Below are 12,546 nucleotides of genomic sequence, written 5' to 3'. Positions count from 1 at the left end.
AAGCACACCTTTTGGTTAAAAATATTATTTTTCTTATTTTCCTCCTCAAAAACCTAGGTGCGTCTTATGGGCCGTGCGTCTTATAGGGTGAAAAATACGGTAATGATTGTATATAATTAGTTAGATTATAATCAGATATCCACATGACAGGTTCCCTTTAAGGACTAGGCCATTTTTTGCAAATCTGACCAATATCGCTTTATGTGGTGATAACTTTAAAACGATTTGACTTATCCAGGCCATTCTGAGATTGTTTTTTCGTCACATATTGTACTTCATGACACTGGTAAAATGGAGTAAAAAAAATAAAAAATGTATTTATAAAAAAATACCAAATTTACCAAAAATTGGGAAAAATTAGCAAATTTTTAAGTTTCAATTTCTCTACTTCTATAATACATAGTAATACCTCCAAAAAGAGTTATTACTTTACATTCCTCATATGTCTACTTCATGTTTGGATCATTTTGGGAATGATATTTTATTTTTGGAGGATGTTACAAGGCTTGGAAGTTTAGAAGCAAATCTTGAAATTTTTCTGAAATTTTCAAAAACCCACTTTTTAAGGACCATTTCAGGTCTGAAGTCACTTTGTGAGGCTTACATAATAGAAACCACCCAAAAATGACCCCATTCTAGAAACTACACCCCTCAAGGTATTAAAAACTGATTTTACAAACTTTGTTAACCCTTTAGGTATTCCACAAGAATTAATGGAAAATAGAGATAAAATTTCAAAATTTCACTTTTTTGGCAGATTTTCCATTTTTATAATTTTTTTCTAGTTACAAAAGGAAGGGTTAACAACCAAACAAAACGCAATATTTATTGCCCTGATTTTGTAGTTTACAGAAACACCCCATATGTGGTCATAAACATAAACTCCTTTACGGGCACACGGCAGGGCGCAGAAAGAAAAGGCATGCCATATGGTTTTTGGAAGGCAGATTTTGCTGGACTGGATTTTTAATACCATGTCCCATTTGAAACCCCCCTGATGCACCCCTGGAGTAGAAACTCCAAAAAAGTGACCCCATTTTAGAAACTACGGGATAGGGTGGCAGTTTTGTTGGTACTAGTTTATGGTACATATGATTTTTGGTTGCTCTATATTACACTTTTTGTGAGGCAAGGTAACAAGAAATAGCTGTTTTGGCACAGTTTTTATTTTTTGTTATTTACAACATTCATCTGACAGGTTAGATCATGTGGTATTTTTATATAGCAGGTTGTCACGGACGCGGCGCTACCTAATATGTATACTATTTTTTTTATTTATGCAAGTTTTACACAATGATTTCATTTTTGAAACAAAAAAGAAATATATCATGTTTTAGTGTTTCCATAGTCTGAGAGCCATAGTTTTTTCAGTTTTTGGGCGATTATCTTGGCTAGGATATGATTTTTGCGGGATGAGATGATGGTTTGATTGGCACTATTTTGGGGTGCGTATGACTTTTTTATTCACTTGCTATTACACTTTTTGTGATGTAAGGTGACAAAAAATGGCTTTTTTAACACCGTTTTTTTTTATTTATTTTTTTACGGTAATTACCTGAGCGGTTAGGTCATGTGACATTTTTATAGAGCAGGTTATTACAGATGCGGCGATACCCAATATATATACTTTTTCTAATTTACTTAAGTTTTACACAATAACAGTTTTTCTTTTTTTTAAATATGATGTTTTAGTGTCTCCATATTCTGAGCCATAGTTTTTTTTATTTTTTAGGCGATTGTCTTAGGTAGGGGCTCATTTTTTGCGGGATGAGGTGACTGTTAGATTGGTACTATTTTGGTGGGCATACGCCTTTTTGATAGCTTACTGTTGTACTTTTTGTGATGTAAGGTGACAAAAAAATTGTTTATTTAGCACAGTTTTTATTTTTTATGGTGTTGATCTGAGGGGTTAGGTCATGTGATATTTTTATAGAGCCGGTCGATACGGACGCGGCGATACCTAATATGTATACTTTTTATTTTTTCCCTATTTTTTTTACTTTATTTGGGGGGAAATTACGTTTTTGTTTTGTTTTTTACTTAACTTATAATTTTTTGGGGGAAAACTTTATTTTTAAACTTTTTTTTCACTTTATTCAACTTTTGGGGGTCTAATCCCCTTTAAAATGCATTCCAATACTTCTGTATTGGAATGCATTAGCTGTATGAGTAATACAGTGTGTATTACTCATACAGCTTCTGGCCTGTGAGATCCAGGGGTCTAATCCCCTTTAAAATGCATTCCAATACTTCTGTATTGGAATGCATTAGCTGTATGAGTAATACAGTGTGTATTACTCATACAGCTTCTGGCCTGTGAGATCTGGCCTGTGAGATCCAGACATCGCGCTGCCTTCCATGCCTTCGGGTCCCCCCTACAGCCCCACGGGGACCCAATGGCCGCGCTGCCCGCCGCAACATGTAAAAGCCGCAAACCGCAGGTCTGAATTGACCTGCGGTTTGCGGCGATCGCCAACACAGGGGGGGGGGGGTGCATTGACCAGGCACCCAGTTCCGATCCCCGCCCGCTGCGTGGCGGTGATCGGAAATACATAGGACGTACAGGTACGCCCTGTGTCCTTAAGTAACGGGCGTAACAGGTTAAACAGCTGATCGGTGGAGGTGCCACTGGTTGGACCCCTTGCCGATGTGATATTAATGAAATATCCTGAGGATAGGTAAAAAATTTTGGAAACTAGACAACCCCTTTAAATTACATAAAAACACTTGCAATTTTGCTTGTACCCTTTAATAATCTATGCACCAAAAACGTGACTTTTTATTTGTATAGTCTCCCTGTTGATGGTGGTTCAGGGGGAGCTAGGGAGATGCATAGCTGTGACAAATGCAAAGCAGGGAATCAGGAGGGGGCTAAATAGTCCACAATGACATATCACAGTTTGATAAAAGTGGCGGGGAGGGTGAGGACTATGAGGATGATGATTGTGTGTTGGACAGGACTTAGAAGCCAGATCAGGTGCTGAGGAGAAGGAGGCAACATCAAAGGAGGAGGGTGATGGATGCAGCAGCAGCAATAAAACAACATAGTCAACGTAGGTCAGAACCTCACAAAAAACTGCCAGGGCCAGATCTGCTTTTATTATGGTCCGCTGAGGAATTGGTGAAGCTGCTGATACTGTGGATACAGGCTCAAAACACGCTACACCTATGCCAAGCTCTTTTCAAGTATTTCCCTTCTGGCACAGTGCTGGAAGACAAAAGCATGACCGTGTGCAAGATCTGCAGTCATAAAATAAGCCGTGGGCACAATGGCTCCAAGGCAGCACATGAAGCAACATCACTCTGTCTGCCAGCTCGTGGAACGAGAGTCTTCTCATAGTCTCCTGTGCAGCAGCCAGGCAGCATCCATATTCAGTACAGTGTCCTTGTGATTGTCATTAGTGTTCAGCGAATTGAAATTCAGATCATAGAGCCGAAGTCTATTTGATCTAACGCTTCGTTTTACCGAGGTACCAGCCAGTACCAAACCAGACTTCGGATTCCGAAATTGTAACGATTTTAAAGAAATAGCACTGAATACCGAATTCATTCACCGAAGTCTCGTGCAACTTTGGGTAAAACGAATTTTGCCTCCATGGAGGCAATACATTTTAATGCTGTACGAGACAGGTGTCTATACAGAATTAAAACAAATGTTAGAATGAATCGACTTTGGATCTATGACCCGAAGCTCGATTCACTCAACACTAATTGTCGTCATCAATTACTGCTTCTCCTGCTCTGACTACTCCTCCTCCGCTCCATCATCAGCAGTTCTCATGCTTTTAGGGAAGTGATTAGGGGGCAGAAAAGTAGCTCGCCTTTCGTTGCTACCCCTTGGTGCGCGGACAGGTGCAGGTCAACCTCATTTTTGGACATAAGCAGGAACAAATCCAGCACGTAACAATTCATTCAAGTCGCTTTGGTCTTTATTTTCAGCCGTTAAAATACATTCAGTGAACACCACCTTCCCTCTCCCCCTCGTTGATGCGTTTCGAACAATATAGTTGTACAGATCCCCCTCCCCATAACCGTGCACAGATCCCCCTCCCATAACCGTGCACAGATCCCCCTCCCCATAACCGTGCACAGATCCCCCTCCCCATAACCGTGCACAGATCCCCCTCCCCATAACCGTGCACAGATCCCCCTCCCCATAACCGTGCACAGATCCCCCTCCCCATAACCGTGCACAGATCCCCCTCCCATAACTGTGCACAGATCCCCCTCCCATAACTGTGCACAGATCCCCCTCCCCATAACCGTGCACAGATCCCCCTCCCCATAACCGTGCACAGATCCCCCTCCCATAACCGTGCACAGATCCCCCTCCCCATAACAGTGCACAGATCCCCTTCCCCATAACAGTGACATACACAGATCCCCCTCCCCATAGCAGTGCCATACACAGATCCCCCTCCGCATAACAGCCCCGGCCCCCGCTGCTCACAGCAGACTATTCTGGCAGTAACGTTTACTCAGCGCATCTTTATTACCTTACAATGAAGCTCAGGTAACAGGCAGAGCGGGCGGCGGCGTAACGTCACTCACTCACGTGACACACCTGCTCCGCCCACTTTATGAATGAAGGAGGCGGAGCAGGCGCGTCACGTGAGTAAGTGACGTTACGCCGCCGCCCGCTCTGCCTGTTACTGGAGCTTCATTGTAAGGTAAAATAAAGATGCGCTGATTTAAAGTAAACCGCCCGCATAGCAACGAATCGGCGATTATTCGATAACTGGATTCGTCGACAACGAATCCCGTTATCAAATATTATCGATAAAGTCGATTAATCGTTGCAGCCCTAGTATGAACAGACCCCTCCTTCAGGCCTAATACAAACAATAGGGAAATGCAACACACAGAACCCAAACAAAATACAAAAGGGAAAGGAAAGACTTAACTTCAAAGGAGCTATAGAAGCACAAGGAACTCAGCTAAGATCCAACCACAAACTATCCACAGGTCCAGGTACAGAAGCTATAAACCACACAGCACTGTGGGAGAAGCAACTATAAATAAGCAAGGTTAAATGACCACATTAGCAACACCTGGTCCGTGACAGGTAAAGAATGCGGGCTGCTCCTTGCAATTCTCACTGTGTTGCAAGATGCACGCCACCAACGACACCTGGAACAGCTGTTACGGGCAGAGACAGTACATGTCTTTCACAGCCAACTAGGTCAATGTTTCTCGTGGCAGTGGCAACGCAGCAACAATGCCAGGTCCTATTGATACCTCCAAGTTTGTCAATCTGGCTCCCACATCAGGCACGTATCCGAATCCTCCAAGTCCTCCTCCATGGACATCCTCCCGTGCCCAACAAAAGCACTGCAGACTGTTGCTCCCGCTCCTTTCTATCATAAGTGTAAAGTGAAGCGTTGCCATGCTGTGTCATGAACGGTCTGCCACTGCACCGACTAATCCATGATGTTCCAACTCACTGGATTTCCACCTTGCATATGCATCTGTATGAGTAGCATAAAGTGATGAATGACACGTGTCGCGTACTCAGACCCCAAGGCCGAAAGAATTGTCAGTAGGGGCAATTGTGGGGTCATCCCCCTGATATTTATCTTAGAGCAGCGGTTGAGGACACACATGGAGAAATTCCTATGAAGGGGGAAGTGGAGGATGAGGAGCTACCACCAGAGGAAGAGTTTGTGCAGGTGGTCAAAGCTGCTGATGATCACGACAGTGGCCATTATGCCCAATCATCTTAGTGAGGTGTGGAGCAGGAAAGCTGTATGCTTGATTGCTTAAGTAATGAGAGGTATATCCTTACCATCAAGCAATCTAATGATTACAGGATGCTAATGATGCTTTTAGACCCTTGCTATCAAAGCAGACTGGGGGAATGTTTTTCTGTTGCAGAAAGAGAGGCCAAATCACTAGGGCACACTGTGTATGCAATTTGCGGCAAGAAGACACCTGGCTCCTGCGTATCTGACCAGGGGGCCCCTCTCCGCCCCTTTGCCGAGTCAACTACCTAAGGCTTTATTAACACATCAGGAGTGAAGGCTACAGAGAAATAAGGTTTTAAGAGAAAGATCTGCACCTGACCCGCACCTGGTTTTGGCTCACAATCAGTGATGAAAATCTCTGACCGAATACTGACTTTGTGAATAAAGCCCAACACTGTCTCCACTACCCCAAGCAGCTAAGGCCGCAGAAGTCAGTTCAGTCTCAAGCAGTTTTCTTCTGTGCCATGCCAGGTTAACACAATTCAGCAAACTAAGATGTACCACCTGAACAACCAGATTCAGTTCTACCAGGACTGTGGCTTTTCTCCAGCACATACCATGGACTTCTGGGCAGGCAGAATTGAACAGAAGCTGGAATTGACCCAGTTTTCTCTCACTGTACTGTCTTCTCCAGCCTCAAGTGTCATCTCAGATGGTTTTCAGCATGGCAGGTGGCATCTTCAAACACAGACAAAGTTGTCCTCTGCTAGTGTACAAAGCGTCACTTTTGTCAAAATGAATCAGGCACAAATCTGTGAAGACTTTCCCACACCTCCAGCCAAGGCTGACGAATAGATCTGCCATTGCTGATGGTGCCCCATCACGACAATGCTGCTGTCTGCCAGCCTACCATCATGTTTTGTACAGTATTGATACTGCCACAGCTGCTACTTCCCTACCCAGAAGCCGCTACTACTACTACCCCAACACACCCGCATACACATCTACTTACTGCTTTGTCTGTTCCAAGCTGAGCTGCTACTGCAGGCACTACTATTGGTACCACTATTACCCTTCCCACATTCACACTGTACTGCTGAAGTTCCCAAATAAAAAGGAGAATTTTTCCAGGCTTCTTCAACTTTAGAACAAGGCACTGTGTCTTCTGTTTGTATAAATACGGTCCCCTTAACGCATCATTTTGAATGCTTGCACAGAACAAGCCACTCTTTCTTATGACATTAACATGTGTGTATATAAACAGGGGTAGTGATCCCCCCCCCCCCCATTAATGCATAATTTTTGGATGCTTAGTCTCAACGAGTCAGTTTTTTTCCCCCGATAACATCGTGTGTATTTAACCCCATTTGGAACCATTTTATGTGGTAGTAACTTTGGAATGCTTTACTTATACAACCAACTCTGAGAATGTTTTCTCATGACACATTGTACTCCATGTCAGTGGTTAAATTTGAGTCGATATGTTTTACCTTCATAAAAATAATTCAATTTACAGAAAATTCTAAAAATTCCAATATCGAATTTTAAAGACCAATTCAGTGACTTTAAAGGGCTTAATAATAGAAACCACCACATAATAAATAAATAAAAAACACCTCTGAAATCAGTTAAAACTGATTTTACAAACTTAAACCTCAATGCTTTAGGTGCAGAATGACGGTGTAATTTTAAAAGAATCTTTCTGTTTCCAGATATTCCAATACATTTTTTTTTTGGAACAATAGCATAGGATTAACAGAAAAACAAACCTCAATATTTATTAGGCTACATGCACACGACCATATGTGTTTTGCGGATACGCAAAAAAAAAAAAAAAGTTAGACATCCGTTTGTCATCCATTTTTTTTTACGGATCCATTGTAGCAATGCCTAAAACTAAGAATAGGACAGGTTATATTTTTTTTGCGGGGCTACGGAATGGACATACGGATGCGGATAGCATACTGTGTGCTGTCCTCATTTTTTGCGGACCCATTGAAATGAATGGGTCTGCATCCTATCCGCAAAAATAATGGAACGGACTCGGAAACAAAATACGTTCGTGTCCATGAGGCCTTACCCTGATTCTGCTGTTGAAACCCCCAAAAAGTGACTGCATTTTGGAAACTACACTGCGACAGAATTTTTCGAATGTAGTAGTGGCTTATGGCTGATCGCACACATGTGCCACAGGTCTCTGCTACTTAAAATAGCAAAAACCCGGCAGGTATGGTGCCCGCTGCACGTGCGAGCGGGCGCCATGTTTAAAGACCTGACTTCCTCCTAACATGTTGGCTGAGGTTCTGAAGGGGTTAAACATGCTGTTTGTTAACACAGTCAACATGTGTTTACTAATAGCTATCTATATAGGTCAGTGTCGCTGAAATTATTTGCTATTGCTGTCATTGCATTCAAGTGCTTTAAAGGGGAAAGAGACAAAAATTAGTAAAAAATAAATAAAAATAAGGAGACTTCTAAGTGTCATATATATTTTCAGGCCAATTGGACCATATCCGATTTGCGAAAAATTGATTCGGACAAATATTTTTAATATAATGATGTTTGCAGGCGATTACCTGACACAGTCTTCTGTCCATCACTCAGACTGTTGTACCACTCATTCACCTACAAAGAAAAATGCAAAAAAAAAAGTTTTAGTTACATAATTATTACGGTTGCAAAAAATAAAAAGAAAAGATATATCCATCATGTTGAAAAAAAGAGGAGATGTGGATGGAGGGAGGGGTTAAATCTTAAAACTTTGTCTCCCCCTATTAAGGACAGCAAGAATCATAAGGCAAGAGGAAATCAGCTGTCTGTCTGTAAAGGCTCTCATTCATCCAGGTCATGGTATATAAGTATTAATACGTCAGAGCAAACGGACTTGTATTTTCTCCTGATGACAATTCGATAGTCATCCGACTGGCTTTCTGTATTTGAGATGGCCAGTAAGATGACTAGCAAAACGTGTTCAAGGCAAAAAAAAAATCCCTAGTGGTATTATATTTTCAACTGGACTTTTTTTTGCCTCTGGTCTTTATTTCAAAATGCAGAATGTTGAGACAATGGCGTTCTTTTTCGGGTGTTTTGTGTAGAGTTTAAATCCATTTAAGGGGACGTTCAAATTCTAAAACCCATTTTTATATTCTCTATTAGAAGTTAGGCTACTTTCACACTCGCGTTTTGTGCGGATCAGTCATGGACGGATCTGTTTAGATAATACAACCGTCTGCATCCGTTCAGAACGGATCCGTTTGTATTATTTTTAACAAAGCCAAGACGGATCCGTCTAGAACACTATTGAAAGTCAATGGAGGACGGATCCGTTTTCTATTGTACCAGATTGTGTCAGAGAAAATGCATCCGTCCCCATTTATTTACATTGTGTGCCAGGATGGATCCATTTGGCTCAGTTTCATCAGACGGACACCAAAACGCTGCAAGCAGTGTTTTGGTGTCCGTCTCCAAAGGGGAATGGAGACTGAACTGATGCATTCTGAGCGAATTCTTTTCCATTCAGAATGCAAACTGATCCGTTTTGGACCACTTGTGAGAGCCCTGAGCGAATCTCACAAACGGAAACCAAAACGCGAGTATGAAAGTAGACATAATAGAAGGCATCCCCTTCAGGATCCTCACCTTTTGACCACCGTGGAGAGTGGTTACCCCTGAGGAATTGTCCTGCATCACAGAAAATGTGATCCTTTAACATGTAGGAATTGAAAAAGCAAAGAACCGCTTTAACTGATAGCCAAAGAGAGATGTCATATTTCAGCAACACAAAATATATCAATGTGTTCCTCAAGCACTAAGGCCTCAAAGTCACTCATTTTGCAAGCTACAGTTCTGGAGCTCATAGGTTGCCATCTAAATTTCACACATTTAGTTTGCGTAATTGGAGAACCATTTGAGTAATGCGATTCCTTAAAATTTTGTGGGCATGTTTTTCGTGGACTTCTGCAATACAATGCTGGACATTTGTGTAACTACTTTAGAGATGGAGAACATTACTTCTATTAGATTCATACTAGAATTACTTAGCAACATGGACCTTTAAATGAAATCTACTAAACAAAGACCTGTTACAAATATGTCAAACCCAAATTATTATCCATACGCTGGAAAGTCCCAATCAACACTGCAACTAGCATTTAACAGTTGGTGGCACAGTCATTTAACACTAATCCTCACTCCATGTGCAGCCTCCACTAGTGGAAACTTACTACTTATGTATTTGTACTGCTGCTATTAACTTGAATTGGAGCTGAATACTTCTGTTTCATACAGTGAGCTTCCCCCTCCTTACAGATCGGCAGTGCAGGGGGGCTGTGGACAGCCATAATTTGATCATTTAATTGCTAGCCGGATGAAAGCAAACAGGATTTGGAGCCCTGACCCTTTAAAGGAGTTGTCCATGTTCAGAGTTGAACCCGGATATATCCCCTTCTTCACCTAGGCAGTCCCTCTGAGATGAGCATCGGAGCATTTCATGCTCAGATACATTCTCCCTTGCCCTGCGCCATAAAATGCTCCGAAGCTCATCTCAGAGGGGCTGCCTGGGTGAAAAAAGGGATATGTCCGGGTTCAGCTCTGGCCTAAATACTTTTTTTCAAGTCAATAAAACTAGAACTGTACCTGCTTCCTGAAGTCCCCATGTTTGGCTGGACGTAGCTTTTCCAGCCAGTCTGCTCGAACGTCATCTAGATAATTCTTCATTCGATTTTTTAAGGACTCATATTGCCAGATTGCAGCAGCTCCAAAAGAACAACCTGAAAACTGGCCACAGGACCATTAAAGAGGGGAAGCTGTAAGTGAAACCAGGAAAAAAGATCACAGCCTATTAAATGTCATCCCTACCCCTGTAAACCCTGAGGGGTGATAAAAGAGCTATCCCTGTAACCCCATTCAAGGAAGTGATGAAGGAGTTATTCTGCATTGAGATGACCATTTCACTTTATTGCATTTTCTACACTGATGACCTATCCTCAGGATAGGTCATCAATATCAGATCGGGGGAGGCAAACACCCTGCACCCCTTCCGATTAGCACAGCACTACTATCGGGGGGGGGGCCAAGGCCAACACCCTGCACCCCCTCCGATTAGCACAGCACTACTACCAGCACAGCCTTCTCTTCATTGCTTAAAGGGATTCAGTCACCAGGTTTGACCCCTGTCAGCTAAACATATGCTGATGTTCAGGGCGTCTTCACGATTCCTAAAGTGGGCTTATTAATGTCATCTGTGGGCTTATTTAGCTAAAAAACTTCTATTACTAACCTGTCAGTCAAACAAATAAGGTGCCCAAGGAGATGTTAATGGGTGCAAGATGCCCGCCGCACCCACTGCCGTTCGTGCCCAGTGCCGCCTCCTAATCCTCTGTGCCGCCTCTAGCTCTCCCTCCTTCCCCACTCCTTCTGCTGTAAGATCTCGCGCTTGCGCACAGGGCTCTGCCTGATGCGCCCGTGCGGACTTCTCCATTTGGCTTCTTACAGCGAAGTGCGCATGCGCCGGCAATTCACTCAACCCCTGTATGCGCGAGATCTTACAGCAGGAGGAGGGGGGAGGGAGGGAGAGCGAGAGGCGGCACAGAGGATTAGGAGGCTGCGCAGAAGTCCGGAAAGGCGGCGCTGGGCACGAACGGCGGTGGGTGCGGCGGGCATCTTGCACTCATTAACATCCCCTTGGGCACCTTAGTTGTTTGACTGACAGGTTAGTAATAGCTGTTTTTTAGCTAAATAAGCCCACAGATGACATTTATAAACCCACATTAGGAATCGTGAAGACGCCCTGAACATCAGCATATGTTTAGCTGACAGGGGTCAAACCTGGTGACAGAATCCCTTTAACTGCGCACCGTCACAACTGCAGTGGTGAGCAGGTGTAATTACACCTAAGACGTCCCATTCACTTCAATGTGACGACTCCTTCCAATTCACTTGATACAGGACATCTGATGAGATGTGGCTTTAAATATACACATTTAACAGGATGCATTAGGAATATTTTAATGATTTAAAAAGAATAGAAACCTTTGTAGGACAGTTGCAGTCATCTAAATTAGAACTAAAACCCCAATTCCAAAAAAGTCAGGACACTGAAGAAATAAATGTGAATAAAAACAGAATGCAGTGATTTGGAAATCTCAGACAGCCATATTTTAGTCACAATAAAATGTTTCTCAATGTAAAATTGAGTAACATTATTCTGAAACTGTACCACAATTTTTAGAGTCAGTTTTTCGTAAATTGCTCCTCCATCTGGTTTTTATTAGGACCACTTCCTTTTCCATTCTTTTGTCGTCCCTGTCCCAACTTTTTTGAGATATGTTGATGCCATCAAGTACTAAAGGAGTTACCGTATTTTTCGCTTTACAAGATGCAATTTTTAGCAAGAAAACACTTTTACAAAAAAGTGCCTGTATCTTATAAATGGCAGTCAGGGAGATCCAGCATGGCCAGGCCCCCTGACTGCTTCCTTAATGATCCCACAGCACTTTACCCGATCAGTGAGATAGATATACATCTGCACACACTATTCCTTGTCGACACCGATCTGTGTAATCAGCGGCAGCAGGAGAGTCCTACGCTGTACTGAAAGGAAATGACAACTCCAAGTACAGCTTAACCACTTCAGCCCCCAGTGCTTAAACACCCTGAAAGACCAGGCCACTTTTTACACTTCTGACCTACACTACTTTCACCGTTTATTGCTCGGTCATGCAACTTACCACCCAAATGAATTTTACCTCCTTTTCTTCTCACTAATAGAGCTTTCATTTGGTGGTATTTCATTGCTGCTGACATTTTTACTTTTTTTGTTATTAATCGAAATTTAACGATTTTTTTGCAAAAAAATGACATT

At 42.5% G+C, this 12,546-nt stretch overlaps 1 protein-coding gene across 1 annotated transcript in view; it reads right to left on the bottom strand.

Annotated features, from left to right (window-relative positions):
• Window positions 1–12,546, bottom strand: part of PARL (presenilin associated rhomboid like) — a 111,928-nt gene that overhangs the window by 93,935 nt on the left and 5,447 nt on the right. Inside the window, exons 3-4 of the mRNA XM_040422209.1 lie at window positions 10,320–10,460; window positions 8,261–8,309 (exon numbers count right to left, since the gene is read on the bottom strand). Of these exons, the coding sequence (XP_040278143.1) occupies window positions 8,261–8,309; window positions 10,320–10,460 (190 nt within the window). The remainder of the gene's footprint in view (window positions 1–8,260; window positions 8,310–10,319; window positions 10,461–12,546) is intronic.

This window comes from Bufo bufo, chromosome 3 (assembly GCF_905171765.1).
Source record: "Bufo bufo chromosome 3, aBufBuf1.1, whole genome shotgun sequence".
NCBI lineage: Eukaryota > Metazoa > Chordata > Amphibia > Anura > Bufonidae > Bufo > Bufo bufo.
This window is presented reverse-complemented; position numbering and strand designations above follow the sequence as displayed.